This window comes from Triticum urartu, chromosome 7A, assembly GCF_056163025.1.
Source record: "Triticum urartu cultivar PI428250 chromosome 7A, HENAU_Tu73, whole genome shotgun sequence".
Taxonomy (NCBI): Eukaryota; Viridiplantae; Streptophyta; class Magnoliopsida; order Poales; family Poaceae; genus Triticum; species Triticum urartu.
The window spans coordinates 366,503,960-366,524,128 of NC_141879.1; the positions used below are offsets into that span (position 1 = coordinate 366,503,960).

Below are 20,169 nucleotides of genomic sequence, written 5' to 3' on the forward strand. Positions count from 1 at the left end.
ACATTATCCGATTTGATTCGTGAAGACAATATCATTGTTGTTTGATTTGATTTGGAACACCATTAATATTTACAATAATTTCTATGTTTAATCTTTTAGTCATAATCTCTCGATGTCTTTATCCTCCTAACAAACTTTTCATGGGAGTTGATCTACCAAGAATTAAACCTAACACTATCAAAGACTTTTTGTGGTCGTATGAATGCACCTATCATATTTATTGAATTCTAGTTATTCATGCATCTTTGGATGATCATTACCTAGATGTCCCTCACTTTATGCATCATATTACCAGAAAATTCATGCCCCAAAAAGGAGAACCACGGTTGGATGATTTCCTTTCTGATTTTGTTGATGTTTTAACCAAGAATTAAGTATAACAATAATGACTCTTATCTCGAACTTGTTTTTTCTTTCTTCATTCGCCTGCTCAGTGGTTGTATATAGTATATAATCATCAAATATATGGATCTTTTTAACACTTCTTACAAAGTTTTTACAGCAAGCGGTCCTTTTTGAATTCAGATCCTTGGACTATTGATATAATATTATTTTTCTGTTGGCCCATATACTACTTCATCTATGTTTTCATCTTCTAATTTTTGTAGTGCATATCATGGTATGCTTGTATAAACTTGTACGTGCAGCTACTCATGTGCCTAGTTTCCAAATTGTCTACATCATTGGTGTCATTCAGATCAAACTCCAATATATTTGAGTGCATGCTAGCTTGTCTACCCGTCGTCTCTTCAAAGCAAGCTTGCCTGTATGTGTCACACCCTGATTTTCATGCCACAACACTTAAGCTAATAATTCATGATAAAATGTGGTTTGACAAAAACTTTTGAGTGTTTTGTCTTTGCTTTGATTGAATGTTTGACTGCTGTTTGCAATTGCTCTAAAAATCAAATAAAATCCTCCAACTCCTATACTTCATCTCCTTGCTCCAAACTCTTGAACCAATGATCATGCCATGTGTATAGAGCAATATAGTATTTTCTTACAAAAATAATTTGGCAAAAAGTATTTTCAAAAACTAGTTTTCCAAAAACCCCTGAATTGAGGTTTGCACTGCAAGTACTTAATTAAGGGCAGTAAAAATCTTTCCAAAAATACTTTTGACTCCTATTAGATATAGGATACCCAGAAACCACAAAAATATAATTTTAAAAGTTATTTTCCTATTTTATTTAAAGGATTTTTCTTAAGGCCAGAAATGGTCTTTAATAGGTTAAAATTATTTTAAAGCTTGAAAAATATTTTGGAAAAACCTAGGAAAACTCAGTGGACACATATTGTCCATATATAAGAGTTTCAACACATGGTCATGTTCAAAATATTGGTCAAATCCCTCAAAAACCCTTTCTGGATATTTCAAGCTTTTGAAATATTTACAAAGGAAATATTCTCCAAAAATTCGAAGAAAATTCTAGCTTGTCACATATGACATGTTTGATGATCTTGACAAGTATCATGTCATGGAGAATAGTATAACCCCATGAAATCCCCTCAAAACCATTTCTGCCCATTTCAAGGATTGGAAATATTTCTACAGGAAATATTTTCATAAAAATCCAAGAAAAATCCAGCAAGTCACAAATGCATATTGTGATCACCTTGGAAAGCCTCATATCAATCAAGGTCATTTTGGTTCACCAAAATGCCCCAAAACCCTCTCTGACCAGAATCAAATTTGAACAACTTTGTACTACCAACTTTCTCCCCTTGACCCCAACTTTTGTGAGAATGTTAACATGACCAAATGAGGCCACTACACCAAGTGGTGCATCAAGGAGAAGTGATTTTCTCAACTAGATCTACACAAGTTCATTTCTGCTAATTTCTAGGATTTACAAAAGTTACATTGTGAACTTTGCCCAAATGAGCTCAAGGTTGGTGGAAGGCCCTAATTGTATGTGCCATTTCACCCTGTGGAGTCTCATGCCAAATGGAGTTCATTTGCTTACCCAAATTTGCATCAAACACCTTTTGGCCATTGCAAAAAGTCACTGGTTTCACCCCCCTACACTAATCTCCTTGACTCCACATTTTTACCACAGCTGAACCTGATCACCAGCAACCTCCGGTAGCTCCCCCTCTTCCAAAGCTCAATGATTGAGGGGTAAAAACCCCCATATACCTCTCTAGACAGCCCTTTTCTCTCTCTCCCTCAACCTCTCTCCTCTCCTAGCGGTTCACCAGGGCATCCAAGGCCACCTCCCCTTTGTTTACTCACCCCACAAAGCCCCAAACACTAGTGGACACGCCCCTGGCACATAAAAAATGCCATGGCATGCAGAGCTCGCGCTCTGGAGCATGCTACAGTGCTCTCCGGCACTGTAGCACGCCCATTCCAAGGCGTCCCGTCGACCTTGGGCGCCGAAATCGTGTCCCCCGAGGCCGCCTCGGCGTCCACGACACGCAACACTGTCGGGCCCTTCCTCCCTCACCCTCCTTATCCCTCCATGAGCTCACCCGAGCACGTCCATGGACGCTGCCCATGGTGCACCGCAGCCTCGCCCATTTTAAGCCACCCCGACCCTCTCTCTCGCCTGGGTTCGAACCTCCTCTCTCCCGTGCACCTCTCGGACACCCCTCTCTCCCCTACGTGCTCTCCTGCCCCCTCCAAGGCCGGGTCGCCGCCGACGTGCCCCCGGACCAACCCAGGCCCCCATTGCTTCCCCGCTCCCACTAAACGCTCGAGAGGACACCCAGGGCACCAAGGATCCTCCCCCGCGCACCAGGCCCTCCTCCCCGTGCTTGCCCTGCCCTGCCCGAGTCTCGCCCGGGCACCGTCTGCCATGGCCGTGGCCCCACTCGCCTTCGTCCTCCGTTGGACGTGCTGACAGGGGGGAGCGGGCGTGGCGCAGTCCCCCGAGCTCGCCGGTGCGCCGGGCACCCGCAGCAGCGCCCCTGGTCGCCGGGGACGAGCTCGGCCTCGCCCCCTCTGTTCCTGCTGCACGGGAGGCCGCGCAAGGAAGAAGAAAGCCAATCGGTGGACCGGCGACCCCACCGATCAGCCTCTGCCAACGTGTCCAGCCGGACCCACTCGGGTTAGGTGGAGGCGGGATCCGCGGGAACCGCCTTCCCGGCAGGGAAGCGTACTGCCCTAATACGCCGTCGGTGTGGCCCTCCTTAGCCGCGTGGCCGTACAGCTGGGCCGGCCCAGTGCGCTGCAGTTCTATGCTGCGCCCGGTGCGTGGTATAGGTATAACCCCCACTTCCTTTGTCTTTTTCTTTTTCCAGAAACTTGTAAAGTATCCCAAATATTCATATTACCTCCAAATTTGATGATTCAAATTTCTAGTGACTCTATAAATCATGCTCTACCTCTTAGAGGAGCTTGCACATTTTTCCAGAGAACTTTCCTTCACACTTATTTAGTAAATTCCAATTTTCTTAATTCTGTGACAAACTTTAGAAAATCACAGAGAGCTCCAAATTGATCCAAATGCCATGATTCAAAATCCTTGATACTTCTAAGTTCATAACTTAGTTTTTCAACATTTTTCCTAATACTTTATGTGCCATACAAAATAATGAGCCATTTCTTCATATTAGCCAACTTTGCAAATTCATAGGAAATTCATTTGAACTCCAAATCCAGTGAAACCAACTCCTAGATGCTTCTAAAATCATTCCTTGCTAAATGGATGCCTTTGATCATTTTTCGAATAGTTCTTCTGTACACTTCTTACAAATCCATGAACCCCTTGATTCCATCATATCAAAATGTTCAGAAATAACCACTGATCCAATTCCAATGAAACCACTCTGGTTATTTTTCATATAACCAGAGATGTCCTAGAAAAGTCAAATTAATATTTTTAGAGCACTTTTATTTCCTACCTTGTTGTGTTGCTTATTATGATTGTTCCGACGTTAGTTGACGAAGTAGACGGAATACGTGGAGAAGGACCAGAAGACTTGAAGACTTTGTTAAAACAGGCAAGCATCCCTTTGACCATGTCTATGAAACCCTTTTTATGCATGTCATATAGCACCATATTGTTGTTGCAGCGGAATCATGATGAGGAGGTAACCACTTTTGTTGGGTTGCCTCTGTTACTTCCTCGTTGCTACTTGCATTGTGCATGACCCTACCCCCTTATGAGGGTTATGCCGGTGGGAGTAGATAGGATGCTAAAGTAGTTGCTACGCAAAAAGGAACGGGAATATGCATGGTGGTGGAGACAAAGTATTTTCAAAAGACTTTTCAAAAACCCCCATCGGGTGCCACTTATGCCCGGGGGAGATGATGAGTTGGGTAACCACTTGATGACGAAGTGGTGTACCGAGGCAAGTGTGTGTGTTGTTTTTCAAAACGGATTGGTTTAAGTTGCGACCATTATTCCAACCTTACATGCGCAACCACTCTACCCTTGTATGGGAAAGGGCATTATTGATTACCTAGGCCGATACTAGCTTGGAGCCCGCATTACTAGTGACGGGAGAGTTGTTGGTGCGCTCTCTCGGGACAGGGTCGTGCCAGGTAGGGCGGCCATGACTGTTTTCACAGGGCACCGGATACATTGTTGTGTCCACTCTCGGATGTTACGATCTCGAGTGAGTCTCGTATGATGTACATCGTGAGGATATGGAACAACGAGTGGACTCCTTTTTAGTGTCGTCTAGGGAAAGATAGTGATCGGGTGCTTACCCCGGGTACTTGAGGTACCGCGGGCCGTGGATGACACGAAAGTTCCCCGGATCTTGTGGGTAAAGTGTGCAACCTCTGCAGAGTGTAAAACTATTCAAATAGCCGTGTCCATGGTCAAGGACAGTTGGGTAACCGCTCTTGGGCTACGTCCACTTGTTTACAAACCAGTGTGTGTGTTTGGATAAGTGGGAAGAACTACTTGGGTCAAGTCAAAGGACTTGACATGATTGAGTTGGGTTGATGCCCACTCTATTTATGTTGATATCTGTAACCTGTCCTCATGGTTAATTGAAATCTCCTGATGCATGTCTTACAAGTTGTTGAACATGTCATTGCACTCAAAACTAGCTTTTCGCAAAAATTTACCTATATCATGCATTGTTGTATCTTGAACCAAAACATGGGTTGCTTGCGAGTACATTCAAAGTACTCATTGGCTTGCCACTGGTTATTTTATTGGCCAAGCATGAAAGACAAGATATATTGAAGAGTTCTTTGGTGATGATCGTGCGAGCTAGGACGCTTCCCAGTCAGAATGCCTGTAGGGTTAAGGCAGATGGCATGGGTCCAAGTTGTTATTGAAGTTTTCCGCTGCGAAGTTATACTCAAGACTTGACCATAATGGTCATAATTTATGTAAGACAGTATGTATGGATGTAACTCTTGTTATTCAGCTTCTGTGTGTTCAGTGAGCATTGATCTCTGGGATCACTGTACACGTGCATTAGGTGATCACGACTCATGAGTCAGGGTCCCCACAGTATGCTTTGTACAATTGAAGTCGATCGGCCCAGCAAGGTGAAGGTCTCCAGTAAACCATAACGACGAAACTTTGTTACTCTCACTAATCTTCTCCTTAAAAAGGTTTTTAAGCATTTTGTAACCATTGTAGATGTAAAAATTTATTATATTTCTTTATAGATTTAAAAATAACACCGTTTAGAGCTTATCGGGTTTCTTTCTAGCGCAAAAATTAGCATTAAATCACTGCCGTGCATATCACATGTGATTGCAGCAACAGCGGGAAGCTCCGGGGATCACCTAATGATTGCTAGCATGCATGAAAATGCTAGCACATCATGGTTGATGAATGTACTCCTACCATTGCATGATTAGTATGCATGGTTCTCAACAAGGACAGTTTCCACACAAACATAGTACAGTTTCGTAATGCAAAAAGTAACTTTGTATTGCTGTCGCGGGAGAGATACATTGAAATTTTATAATGTGCCGCCTCTCCTCTGGGCTGCTGCACAGCGCGAGCGACGGATGGGTTGTGGCCCATGCTATAGCCGGTTGGGGCGTAGTGTGCTTCGTTGGGACGGGTGAATCTTTCCCTGCTCCTGCTCGAACGATGGAACGACGCATGAAACGTGAACAGTTTCTTTTTATTTACCGATGGTATGGTGGGTAATTATTGACAACTTCGGAGGTAATTTAGATGACGGTGAGCAGGCGGGCAGAAGCAATAGCCGCTTTATTATTATTATTATTATTAGGGAAAGATTAGAGATTGTTCTTATTATTATTTTTATTTTTTGTACTGGCTTCTTTTTTTATTGAATACGAATGTTGCTTTAATATTGTCATATTTGGGATGTGTATTTAAAAAAAAGAACGGCCCTATATATGCGTATAGACGTGAGAATTTCATGGACACGGATAGGTAGTTCTTCTTTGCAAAAAAACATAGATGTCCTAGCACATCACGATTTGCATTAGTCTATGACGTCAGCAGTATGTGTTCTTTTTCTTGAGAAACACGTCATCAGCATGTGCAATCAGCCCAGACTTTTTTTTCAACGCATGCATCTTGGGCCGTGCTTTTTTCAACGTCTCCAACCCGGACCTGGACTCTCGTTCTTTTTAACGTGTGTGATTTGGTCGCTCTATACGGTGCACTTGTAATTCTTTCCACACTTGTAATTCCATTTTTACTTGCACTAATTATAACTCTTGTCGGACACCAATTCATGTGTCGAGCGTGTCAACAAAACGTATGTATGCATCTCTATATTGTTGTACGTAACTCTTAATTTTTTTAGTTTAGCCCTTTTAATTCAGATTAACGCATCAAATATTTTTAACCTAGGTGGATTAACGTGATGACTTATTTGCTGCCCGGAGATTTTTTTTTGCTGAAATCATCAACGATATTAGCATACGCAATGAGATGAATCAAAAATGCGCCTGATTTTTTTTTGAGAGGTTGCTTCATGTGACCATATCTTACAATAATACATTAGTTTCATTGGTGTAATAGTCTTTCTGTATAAACCGGACTGCTTTCCGTTTGCTATGTTTTTTAAGTCTTCCTCTAGTCATGTACACATACGTGAGATTGTTTAAATATGTGTAGCGTGCCTTTTTTTAGGCAGTGCCTATTTCTTTTTTTCTTTGAAAATAGTGCCTATTTCTTTTTTGTTTCCTATTCTCTCGTTATGCTTTTTTTCTATTTTATAAAACTTTTCTCTAGTTATGTACGAACATGAGATTGTTTTTTTTTCTGAAAGCACGTACGTGAGATTATTTGGTATGTGTAGCGTGCCTCTTTTCTTCTCTCCTATTGTAAAAGAAAAAACGAATCCAAACCGGAATTGGCTGTTCCCTTTTTCCATGTACAGAACACGTGCCTGATGTTTTCTCTTTTTAGTGTAGCACGTACATGATGTTGGCATTGCTACTTCTAGGTGTCCTCCTTATGCACGGTGTGGTTGCACTTTCTCATCGCAGAACCATATACGTGATAGGACATTAGATGCACACAACTTTATTTTTGGATGTGACAGGTCCAATTGTTTCTACGTAACAATATTTGTATGTAACGTTTATATCTTTTAATCTCAGCCCTTGATATCTAAAATTAGTGGTCAAGATATACACACACGTGAGATTGTTTAAATATGTGTAGCGTGCCTTTTTTTAGGCAGTGCCTATTTCTTTTTTCTTTGAAAATAGTGCCTATTTCTTTTTTGTTTCCTATTCTCTCGTTATGCTTTTTTTTCTATTTATAAAACTTTTTTCTAGTTATGTACGGATATGAGATTTTTTTTTTCTAAAAGCACGTACGTGAGATTATTTGGTAAGTGTAGCGTGCCTCTTTTCTTCTCTCCTATTGTAAAAGAAAAAACGAATCCAAACCGGAATTGCCTGTTCCCTTTTTCCATGTACAGAACACATGCCTGATGTTTTCTCTTTTTAGTGTAGCACGTACATGATGTTGGCATTGCTACTTCTAGGTGTTCTCCTTATGCACGGTGTGGTTGCACTTTCTCATCGCAGAACCATATACGTGATAGGACATTAGATGCACACAACTTTATTTTTGGATGTGACAGGTCCAATTGTTTCTACGTAACAATATTTGGATGTGACAGGTCCAATTGTTTCTACGTAATAATATTTGTATGTAACGTTTATATCTTTTAATCTCAGCCCTTGATATCTAAAATTAGTGGTCAAGATATACACACACGTGAGATTGTTTAAATATGTGTAGCGTGCCTTTTTTTAGGCAATGCCTATTTCTTTTTTCTTTGAAAATAGTGCCTATTTCTTTTTTGTTTCCTATTCTCTCGTTATGCTTTTTTTCTATTTATAAAACTTTTCTCTAGTTATGTACGGACATGAGATTTTTTTTTTCTAAAAGCACGTACGTGAGATTATTTGATAAGTGTAGCATGCCTCTTTTCTTCTCTCCTATTGTAAAAGAAAAAACGAATCCAAACCGGAATTACCTGTTCCCTTTTTCCATGTACAGAACACATGCCCGATGTTTTCTCTTTTTAGTGTAGCACGTACATGATGTTGGCATTGCTACTTCTAGGTTTCCTCCTTATGCACGGTGTGGTTGCACTTTCTCATCGCAGAATCATATACGTGATAGGACATTAGATGCACACAACTTTATTTTTGGATGTGACAGGTTCAATTGTTTCTACGTAACAATATTTGGATGTGACAAGTCCAATTGTTTCTACATAACAATATTTGTATGTAACATTTATATCTTTTAATCTCAGCCCTTGATATCTAAAATTAGTGGTCAAGATAATTTAATCTATATGGATCAATATAATGGCTTGTTTGCCTCTTATTTTAATTATATAATAGATCCCCTCACCCCCGCCCCCAGTCCTCTTCTTCCTCGGGATCCACCGCGAGCCAACCACCTCTCCACCTCGCTTTCCCCACCGGACCAATCCATCCCAGCCATCCCAATCCCCACGAAGATCCTTCTCGCCACCGCCCGCAGCCTCTCCTCCTTGCTACGCGGGCTGCACGAGCACAACAGCCGCTCGGGCACCAGACCCCGCTCCCGCCCAGATCGAGGCCACCGCCGCTCCTCCCGTGCGCCTTCCGCCACCGTGAGCCGCCGGCGAGCAGCAGCGCCAGGTCAGCCGGCCCTGTTTTCCCTCTTCTTCCCCTGCTCCTCTTCCTCCTTCCCTCACATGCCCCTTTCTCTGGACCTGCAGGAACCATGGAGCCCGAAGCCATGGCCGCGCCTCCCGTCGACCTCCGCCATGGTTGGCCGCAGCTCCCTCGCCGCCGTTTGCACCAGGCCAGCCGGGAGCCGGACGAACCCGTCCTCCCGCGTCCATCCCTGCGTCCCGCTCGTCCCAGAGCTCCCATGCTTCGCCAATTCCGCGGCCGCCGCGTTGCCTCGTCACCGGAGCCCTGCAGGAGCACCAGCTGGCGCCACCATCATCGGCGATGGGCTTCCGCCGGCCGGATCCGACGCCCTGGAGACCCGCGCCCCCGCCGAACCTCCTTCCTCCGCCCCAAGTCCCTCGACCCACCGTCCGGAGCCCACCTCCTTGCTGTCCCCGGCGCCATCGCGCATCTGCTTCCTCTGCTTCAAGGACGACCGCAGCGCCAAGTCCCGCTCGATCCAGCCGCTCCGTTGACCGCGCCTCTGCCTCCAGATCACCCGGCCCAGCGCGCCTCCCAAGCCCACTATGTAGCTGGCCCAGCAACCGACCCAAGCCGCCCTGCCGGCCTCCCTCCTCCTCCGAATGGGCCGAGGCCCATGGCGAGGCCAGCTGCGCGCCCTCCTTTTGTCCACTGTTGGGCCAGCCTCTGATTAGGCCCATATATGTTTTTTTTACAGATCTGCGATTTTCCTAATTATCCAGGGAATTGTAGTTTTGTAGTTTAGCCCCCTAAACTTCATGCATATCCTAACTAATTAACCGTGCATCGTATTAAAACAAACTTTATATGAAAAATTCTTAGAATTTTGTCTAGTTTCATAATTTGCAACTTTCATCTATGTTTAAAATGTTTAACTTGCTGTTTGCATTAATTTGCTCCTATGCCATGTTAAAATACTTTATTTCATAACTAAATAACTGTAACTTGGTTTTTAATAAACTTTATATGTAAATGAGGTGGAAAAATGCCTAGTTTAACATGGTGCACTCATCTAGCATGTTTAACAACTCTAAAATTATGTTTAGGGTAGAACAATACCAACTCTAAAATTTGCATGTGGGGGTTTACCGGAATCGTTGTTTGATGTTTCCGGCCTCATTTAAACTTGCCTAGATAGGTAGTTTTGTTGTGCTTCACCCCTTGCCATGCTAACCAACATTTAATATTGTTGAGTACCTAAACGGGAGGGAAGTAAATAATTGTTGTGGTGTTTCGTCAATATGCAACTCGTTGCATATTGAGCTCCACTTAACTTGTAGTTTTGTTTGTGCACCTTGCCATGCCATGCATATTAAACCGGACATGCATCATACTTGGTTGTGCATCATGCCATGTTTGTGTGATGGTAGTTTACCATGTTGTTTGCTTCTTTCTGGTGTTGCTTCTTTGGGTTGGTTCCGACAACGTCGCGTTTGTGAGGATTCGTTTGACTTCATCCGTTTGTCTTCTTCATGGACTCGTTCTTCTTCCTTGCGGGATCTCAGGCAAGATGACCATACCCTCGAAATCACTTCTATCCTTGCTTGCTAGTTGTTCGCTCTATTGCTTTGCCACGATACCTACCACTTGTTATATCATGCCTCCCATATTGCCATGTCAAGCCTCTAACCCACCTTGTCCTAGCAAACCGTTGTTTGGCTATGTTACTGCTTTGCTCAGCCCCTCTTATAGCGTTGTTAGTTGCAGGTGAAGATGGAGTTTGTTCCTTGTTGGAACATGATTATTGTTGGGATATCACAATATCTCTTATTTAATTAATTCACCTATATACTTGGTAAAGGGTGGAAGGCTCGGCCTTATGCCTGGTGTTTTGTTACACTCTTGCCGCCCTAGTTTCTGTCATACCGTTGTTATGTTCCTTGATTTTGCGTTCCTTACGCGGTTGGGTTATAATGGGAACCCCTTGACAGTTCGCCTTGAATAAAACTCCTCCGGCAAGGCCCAACCTTGGTTTTACCATTTGCCACCTAAGCCTTTTTCCCCTGGATTCTGCAGACTCAAGGGTCATCTTTATTTTAAACCCCCGGGCCAGTGCTCCTCCGAGTGTTGGTCCAAACTAGAGCACCGTGCGGGGCCGTCCCTTGGCAACTTGGGTTATGTTAGCTCCCGTACGCTTAGCTTATCCGGTGTGCCCTGAGAACGAGATATGTGCAGCTCCTATCGGGATTTGTCGGCACAGCGGGTGGTCTTGCTGGTCTTGTTTTACCATTGTCGAAATGACTTATAACCAAGATTCCGAGTCTGATCGGGTCATCCTGGGAGAAGGAATATCCTTCATTGACCGTGAGAGCTTGTGATGGGATAAGTTGGGACACCCCTGCAGGGTTTTGAACTTTCGAAAGCCGTGCCCGCGGTTATGGGCAGATGGGAATTTGTTAATATCCGGTTGTAGAGAACTCGACACTTAACTTAATTAAAATGCATCAACCGCGTGTGTAGCCATGATGGTCTCTTTCCGGCGGAGTCTGGGAAGTGAACACGGTTTTGGAGTTATGCTTGATCGTAAGTAGATTCAGGATCACTTCTTGATCACTTCTAGTTCACGACCATGCTTTGCTTCTCTTCTCGCTCTCATTTGCGTACGTTAGCCACCATATATGCTAGTGCTTGCTGCAGCTCCACCTCACTACCAACCTTTTCCTACCCATAAGCTTAAATAGTCTTGATCACGAGGGTGTGAGATTGCTGAGTCCCCGTGACTCACAGATTACTTCCAAAACCAGTTGCAGGTGCCGTTGATACTAGTGCAGATGACACAACTGAGATCAAGGGGAGCTCAATGAAGATCATGTTCGTTGTGTTGTTTCGTTTCCTTTCGATCAGTAGTGGAGCCCAGTTGGGGCGATCGGGGATCAAGCATTAGGGGTTGTCTTTCTTTATTTCGGTTCCGTAGTCGGACCTTGAATGTATTCTGGATGATGTAATGCTATATTTATGTATTGTGTGAAGTGGCGATTGTAAGCCAACTCTTTATCTCTTTCTTATTCAGTACATGGGATGTGTAAAGATTACCCCTCTTGCGACATGCCTAGTATGCGGTTATGCCTCTAAGTCGTGCTCCGACACGTGGGAGATATAGCCGCATCGTGGGTGTTACAAGCACGACATCCCGCCATACTCAATGGGGCCGGTCTCATGGGGGGAGCCTGATCATGGCTGATGTCGCTTGAAGCTACGTTAGTATTTCCCCCAAGAGGAAGGGATGATGCAGCACAACGGCGGTAGGTATTTCCCTCAGATATGAAACCAAGGTTATCAAACCAGTAGGAGTACCAAGCAACACAACGTAAAGAACACCTGCACACAGATAACGAATCCTCGCAACCCGACGTGTTAAAGGGGTCGTCAATCCCTTTCGGGGTACGGCGCCTCAAGATAGGCAAACAGACGTGAGATAAATTTGTAGTAGATTGATAGATCGAACGCCAAATAAAATAAATAAGGAAAAATTGCAGCAAAGTATTTTTGGGTTTTTGGTTTAATAGATCTGAAAATAAAAGCAAATAAAAGTAGATCGCAAAGGCAAATATATGAGAAAGAAGACTCGGGGGCCGTAGGTTTCACTAGTGGCTTCTCTCGAGAAAAATAGCAAACGGTTGGTAAAAAAATTACTGTTGGGCAATTGATAGAACCTCAAATAATTATGATGATATCCAGGCAATGATCATTATATAGGCATCACGTCCAATATTAGTAGACTGACTCCTGCCCGCATCTACTAATATTACTCCACACATCAACCGCTATCTAGCATGCATCTAGTGTATTAAGTTCATGGAGAACAGAGTAATGCAATAAGAACGATGGCATGATGTAGACAAGATCTATCTATGTAGAGATAGACCCCATCATTTTATCCTTAGTAGCAACGATACATACGTGTCGTTTCCCTTTCTGTCACTGGGATCAAGCACCATAAGATCTAACCCACTACAAAGCACCTCTCCCCATTGCAAGATAAATAGATCAAGTTGGCCAAACAAAACCCAAATATCGGAGAAGAAATACGAGGCTATAAGCAATCATGCATATAAAAGATCAAAGAAACTTAAATAACTTTCATGGATATAAAAAAGATAGATCTGATCATAAACTCAAAGTTCATCGACCCCAACTAACACACCGCAAAAGAGTTATATCATATGGATCTCCAAGAGACCATTTTATTGAGAATCAAGAGAGAGAGACATGAAGCCATCTAGCTACTAACTACGGATCCGAAGGTCTACAAAGAACTACTCACGCATCATCGGAGAGGCATCAATAGAGGTGGTGAACCCCATCCGAGATGGTGTCTAGACTGGATGTGGTGGTTCTGGAGTCTGGGGCGGCTGGATTAATATTTCGTCGACTCACCTAGGGTTCTGGGATTTTTGGGGTATTTATAAAGCAAAGAGGCGGTCCAAGGGGCACCCGAGGTGGGCACAACCCACCAGGGCACGCCTGGGCCTCCTGGCGCGCCCTGGTGGGTTGTGCCCCCCTCAGGGCACCCCCAGGTGCAGCCAGGGCCCGTTCCGTTCCTTTTGGCCCATAAAAATTCTCTATAGAGTTTCGTGGCATTTGGACTCTGTCTGATATCGATTTTCTGTGATGTAAAAAACACGGAAAAAACAGGAACTGGCACTTGGCACTATGTCAATAGGTTAGTACCAAGAATGATATAAAATGACTAAAAAATGATTATAAAACATCCAAGATTGATAATATAATAGCATGGAACACTAAAAAATTATAGATACGTTGGAGACGTATCAATGGCGCTCGTGCACCACCACCTCTGGCGGCGCGCGGTCTTGACGTGGCAGCACCGGGAGTGCGCGCGCTTCTCCTTGGGGCCGCTGCACCACCTAGCAGGTTTCTTCATCGCGCGCTGGCTCCTTGCATGGTGGGTCACGCCGAGGTACCTCATGCCTGGGCTAAGGGTCTATGCCGTGAAGAGGAGGAGGGGGCGCGCCGTGGGCCACATCGCCCGCCAGGGACGGCGGGTGACGAGCCGAACGGGACGATGCGGGGACCTCGCTGGCGGTGTTGACGAGCTCGGCGATGTGATCGAGCTAGTCGTCATAGAGGTCGTTGGCTAGACGGTAACACAGAAGCTCACGCGCCATGAGCAGCGCAGCCTGCGCGTTCACCGGTCCGTGATGAGCATGAGAGGATGATGCCGTGGCCAGAGTGGGTGATGGAGTTGCGGTGCGGCCGTCGCGCCGCACAGGCGGTGGCAGCGACGAATCCTGCTGTTCGCAAGCAGGAGGGTCCGTGGCGGTGTTTGCCACCGGGGAGGCGGAGTGGCAAGGAGCACCGTTTCTCACGGGTGCCGTATGAGCAACACAAGCGGCCTGGTGCTCGGCACGGACACGGCGAGCATCGGCCATAGGAGAGACGGGACGGCGGCGGAGCGAACGATGGACGAGAAGTTTCAACACACCCCTACCTGGCATGTCAAATGTCGGATTCGGGGCTCCGCAGACCCAAGAAAGGTTTGCACTCTGGGGCATGTGCGAAGAACTCAATCTCCCCAGACAACCAGCTCGTTGCCCCATGGCCTAGCTCGATGAACAAGGAAGAAGATGAACACAGCAATTTACCCAGGTTCGGGCCACCTTGTGGTGTAAAACCCTACTCCTGCTTTTTGGTGGATTGGCCTCACGAGGGGCTGAGGATGAACTAGTACAAGGGATGAACAACCTCGCGAGGTCTGCTTTGGTGAGGGAATGAGTCGACCCCTTCTACGGTGGTGGCTAACCTATATTTATTGTGTCCTTGGTCCTCTTCCCCCAAAACATTGGCGAGAAGGGATTCCACAGCGGCCAATTTGAAAGGGCACAAGCAGTACATATTATCCTGATGAAAGGTGGTCTTCACCTGCAAAGCTTCTGGTCATGACGATGCGGTGGGCTCGACAATGACATCCATCCTGCCGTCCTGGTGGTCTTGGTCTCATTGCATAGGAATGGAAACCTTTGCCAGATTCCTCGGGAACCCACCCCGTGCTTTCCTCCTTAGCACCAAAGAGGAAATTGCCCCTTCTGCGCCCACTGGCGCCCACCTGGCCCCGGTCATCATGGCTTGCATCATCCTGTAGGTGCATCTAGTGCCACCCCTAGTTGGTTTTGGAGTATTGACGACAAATCTAGTTGAGGGACTAATTTGTTTGTGAGAATTGCAGGATAACACAGGTAGAAGTCCCTCATTGATTCGGTTTTCCTACCAGAGATGACCCCTAAAAATGTATGAAGACATTGAAGTCAAAGGTGGTATATGAAGATATTCACATTGAAGACTATGACAAGAGAAGACACCATATGAAGCCTATGGAGCTCGAAGACTTAGATCTTTCGCAGTTCTTTTTATTTTGTGTTGAGTCATAGGAACCACCGTACTGTTAAGTGGGGTCCAAGAGAACCAGTCAGAATGACTGAAGTGATGCCTAAACCAAAAACCTATGTCTTCGAGTGAAGACTATGAGAGCGAATCTTGTCCAGAGTCGGACAAGTCAGCTTTGCTTGTAGCCCAAGTAAAGTTGTCGTGTGAGTTTGAAATCTGACCGTTGGAACACGTGTCAGTTCCTTAGTGACCCAGGGTCATTTCAGACAAATCAGGTTGAGTTGCCAAGTGGCTATAAATAGCCCACCCCCTACAACCATAAACGGTTGGCTGCTCAGATTGAGAGTACGGCTTTTGTCGTTTGAGAGCAACCCACCTCGAAGCCTTTGAGAGAGAATTCCTTGCGAGGATAAAGCCCTAACCACCCAGAGCCAAAGAGAATTGGGCATCACTTAAGTCTTCTTGTCTGTGTGATCTGAAGACTTATTACACTTGAGGACTGTGCATCCTCCAGCCGGTTAGGCATCGCGTTCTGAGCATCCAAGAGACATTGTGGATTGCCGGTGAACGAAGTCTGTGAAGGTTTGGGAGTCTACCTTGAAGACTTACCAGAGTGATTGGGCGAGGTCTGTGTGACCTTAGCTCAAGGAGAATACGGTGAGGACTGGGTGTCCTGAGCTGCGTGTTCAGGACTGGGTGTCCGGGACTGTGTGTCCTAAGGTTTAAATACCTAGCCGCTCCAACCAGACGTACAGTTGTCATAGCAACTGGAATTGGTCCAACAAATCATTGTCTTCAACGAGTCACTGGTTTCATCCTTCCTTCCCTTTACTTACTGTTGCTCCTTGTGAAGTCATTGTATGTTCGCACTATCTTTTGTCTTCACTGAGTGACTGCATGTTCTGTATGGCTTCATAATATCTTCCTATCTGATCCTTACTACATTGCTGCTATTAAGTCATTGTGCTTTCACTCTATTGAATACTTGACTATGGCTTGCCTAGTGTAGTCTACCTTCCGCTGCAGGGTATCAGGTTTATTTCTATTGTTTGTCTTCATAACTCCCACGTTTTGAAGACTTTCATAAAAATCGCCTATTCACCCCCCCTCTAGTCGATATAACGCACTTTCAATTGGTATCAGAGCAAGGTGCTCCCTTGTTCTGTGTGATTCGGTTTAACCACCTGGAGTTTTAGCTATGTCGACTGCAGGGATAATTAAAGTCTCCGTTGCGTGCCCCGTCTTCGATGGAACTGAATATCCCTACTGGAAGAATAAGATGCGCAAGCATCTTGAAGCCATTGACGTCGACCTATGGTATGTCGTCGAGAACGATGTTCCCAAGGCTGGAGAAGGTGTCACTTCTGCTGATGTCAAGAAATTCGTTCAACTGGACTCTACTGCCAAAAATATCATTTGTGGTCATCTGACCAAAGGACAGTATGGCCGTGTGAGTGCTTTGAAGACATCTAAGCTTGTCTGGGACTGGCTCTCCAAGGTCAATGAAGGCATCTCAACCCAGAGAGATCAGAGAATCAGTGTCCTTCGCAACCTCTTCAACCGCTTCAAGCGAAATGACAATGAGAATGTCCAGCACACATTTGACCGACTCACTGACATCACAAATGAGCTTCAAGCCCTCGGCGCTACTGAGATCACCAAACATGAAGTCGTCAAGACGCTACTGAGATCACTTGATAGTTCGTTTGACATCCTAGCCCTGATGATTCAAGAACGTCCTGATTTCAAGACACTCGATCCATCTGACATACTTGAGAGGCTCAACACACATGAGTTTCAGCTTTCTGAGAAAAGAGATATCTATGGTCCAAACTATGGGCGAACTCGTGCCTTGAAGGCAAAAGCTGTCTCCTCATCTGAAGAAGAATCTGACAGCAGTTCTGATGATCCCGAAGACATTGGAAGGGAACTTGCTATGCTCGTGAAGAAGTTCCAAAAATTCACCAAGAAGAAAGGCTTCAGAAATTCTTCCCGATCAAGCTCAAGGAATGATGAAGTTTCTGCTCATGACTACAAGAAGAAAACATGTCACAAGTGCAAGAAACTTGGCCACTTCATCTCTGAGTGTCCACAGTGGGACAATGAGAACAAAAAGAAGAAGAAGAGCAAGGAATATGACTCTGACGACAAGAAGAAGAAGAAATACTCAAAGTCTTCTTCCAAGTCTTTCTCAAAGTCTTCATCACACAAGAAGAGCTCATCTGGCAAGGCACGTGCGTTTGTTGGCAAGGAAATGGATTCAGAGGAGGAGTCCGCTTCTGAGGAGGCGGATGTGGAGTCTGAGGAGGAGTCCGACTCAGGCGTCGCAAGTCTGGCTACAGCATACGTTGCCAAGTCCATCTTCAATACTGAAGACAATGACCTCGTCACCGACACCGATGCAAATGACAAGGACTACTCCGCTTCTACCTACTGCTTCATGGCACGCGGTGCCAAGGTAAACACATGCACTACTCACTATCAAACATCTAGTGACGATGACTCTAATTGTGATTCAAAACCCAGCTACAGAACACTTGCTAAAATTGCAACTGAATAACAGAAAGCTATGGAACATATTCAAAAACTGTTAGACAGAAGCGATGATCTGTTAGGTGCTGAAATGACTCGATCTGAATCCTTAATTGAAGACATAAAAAATCTTCATGTTAAGTATCAGGAACTTGAAAGTCGTCATGAAACTCTCTCAACAACTCATGAAAATCTTTCCTATGATTATCTTAAAAGGAAGCAAGATCTTGAGAAATTGAGAGCGGTTCATGAAGATCTTCAAAAGGAAAATGAGTCACTTCGCACCAAACAGATCAGTCCCGCTCAGGAAGGATTTGAACCACCATGTCTTAAATGCATTGAGCGTGATAATGCTACTTCTGTTGCTGAATGTTCTACTGCTACTACTGTTGCAATAGCTTCAACTGTTGATGTGGTAACTAACCCCTTTGCTGAGGATACCACTGCTATTGCTGATGAGAATGCTAGGTTGAAGACATTGCTTGAAACAGGGATGTACAAAAGTCTTAAAGGGCATCAGACACTATGTGATGTCCTCAAAAAGCAGATACTGAACCAAAACCCGAGGAAAGAGGGTGTTGGGTTCGTAAGGAAAATGAATGCTGATGGCTCTTACTGGAAACCTGAGCAGTACCCCAAAACCATGTGGGTTGCTGCAAAGGAACCTTCAGCAGACCCATCTAATCTATCTGGCTTCACTTGTGCTAACCCCATTATCATTGATGAATCCTTTGATGCAAACTATATACTGTTTAAGAATCAGAATGTGAAGTATTTGCCAGGTACATTGGTACTAACTGCAGGAATGGACCACCTATGAAGAAGATCTGGGTTCCGAAAAGGTGTCTGGAGAATCTTCCTGTGAATGTCATCATGACACCTCACGTGAAGAAGACAAACCTCAGACCAAAGGCTTCATACAGACAGAGGACTCACCTGAGTCGCACTAACGCAAATGTTTTGCAGGGAAACCATACTCAGGCATATGAATATGAAAGCGGTTCATCAAACCGCCATGTTCATAAGACCAAGAACTATTCTGCTTATTCTTATGAGTACTATTGTCCGCCTGCAAGACTGTTTGCTAGGGCTTCAAAGCCAAAATTCTCAGATGTTGCACTTAGACTTATTGCTTCTAAGCCACCCTTGAAGATGTGGGTGGCTAAGAAAGCTTAACTCTCTTTTGTAGGGAAAGGTCTCCAGCAGAAAACCAAAATCTTCTGACGCCATTGCTGGGGACCTTAAAAATCTTGTAGGGCGCAAGATCAAATGCCCGAATGGTCTTACTATGTACTTCGTTCCTGAATCGCTTGCTACTCTCCCTATTAGTCCTAATCTGGATCTAAGCCTTCATAACCCACTAGTTCGTCAAATGTTTTTGCTTCACAATGCTCTTGGTGAAGCCTATCCCCCTAACTGCACTGTAGGGTACGACACCAGCGTCTTCAGAATGGATTATTGATAGTGGGTGTACAAATCACATGACTGGCAAAAGAAGTCTTCTTATGGACTCAACCTTACGTCCATCCGACAAGAGCCACATCACATTTGCTGACACTGGTAAAAGTAAGGTATTGGGTCTAGGTAGAGTTGCAATCTCAAGGGATCAACACATGGATAAAGTCATGCTTGTTGAATCCCTTGGCTTCAACTTAATGTCTGTCTCAATGCTTTGCAATTTGAACATGATCGTAATATTTGGAAAATATCGTTGCCTTGTACTAATGGAATCTGACAAGTCTCTAGTATTTGAAGGGTATCGAAAAGATGATTTGTACATGGTAGATTTCTCAGCTGGACCACAGCTTGCAGTATGTCTTTTAGCAAAGGCTTCAGAATGCTGGCTCTGGCATCGGAGGCTTGGGCATGCTGGCATGAGGAACCTCCACACCCTTGCGAAGAAGAAGCATGTCATAGGCATCGAGGGTGCCAAGTTCAAGAAAGATCACTTATGTGGTGCCTGTGAAGCAGGGAAGATGACGAGGGCCAAACATCCCTCGAAGACAATCATGACCACTACTCGACCCTTCGAACTGCTTCACATGGATCTTTTCGGTCCCACTCATTACTCAACTCTTACTACTGCTGCTTGCCTCTATGGCTTCGTTATTGTTGATGATTATTCTAGATATACTTGGGTGCACATAATCCTTTACAAGACTGAAGTGCAAGATGTTTTCAAACGCTTCGCCAATCGAGCTATGAACAATTTTGGCGCC

At 44.8% G+C, this 20,169-nt stretch overlaps 1 protein-coding gene across 1 annotated transcript; it reads left to right on the plus strand.

Moving 5' to 3' along the window:
* Positions 1-8,286: 8,286 nt before the first annotated feature.
* On the plus strand, positions 8,287-12,075 carry LOC147959624 (uncharacterized). The gene is made up of 3 exons (XM_087532779.1): positions 8,287-8,312; positions 8,774-9,055; positions 9,136-12,075. Exons 1-3 carry the CDS (start codon positions 8,287-8,289, stop codon positions 9,785-9,787), a joined length of 960 nt encoding a protein of 319 aa, XP_087388905.1. The 3' UTR covers positions 9,788-12,075.
* The last annotated feature ends 8,094 nt before the right edge of the window (positions 12,076-20,169 follow it).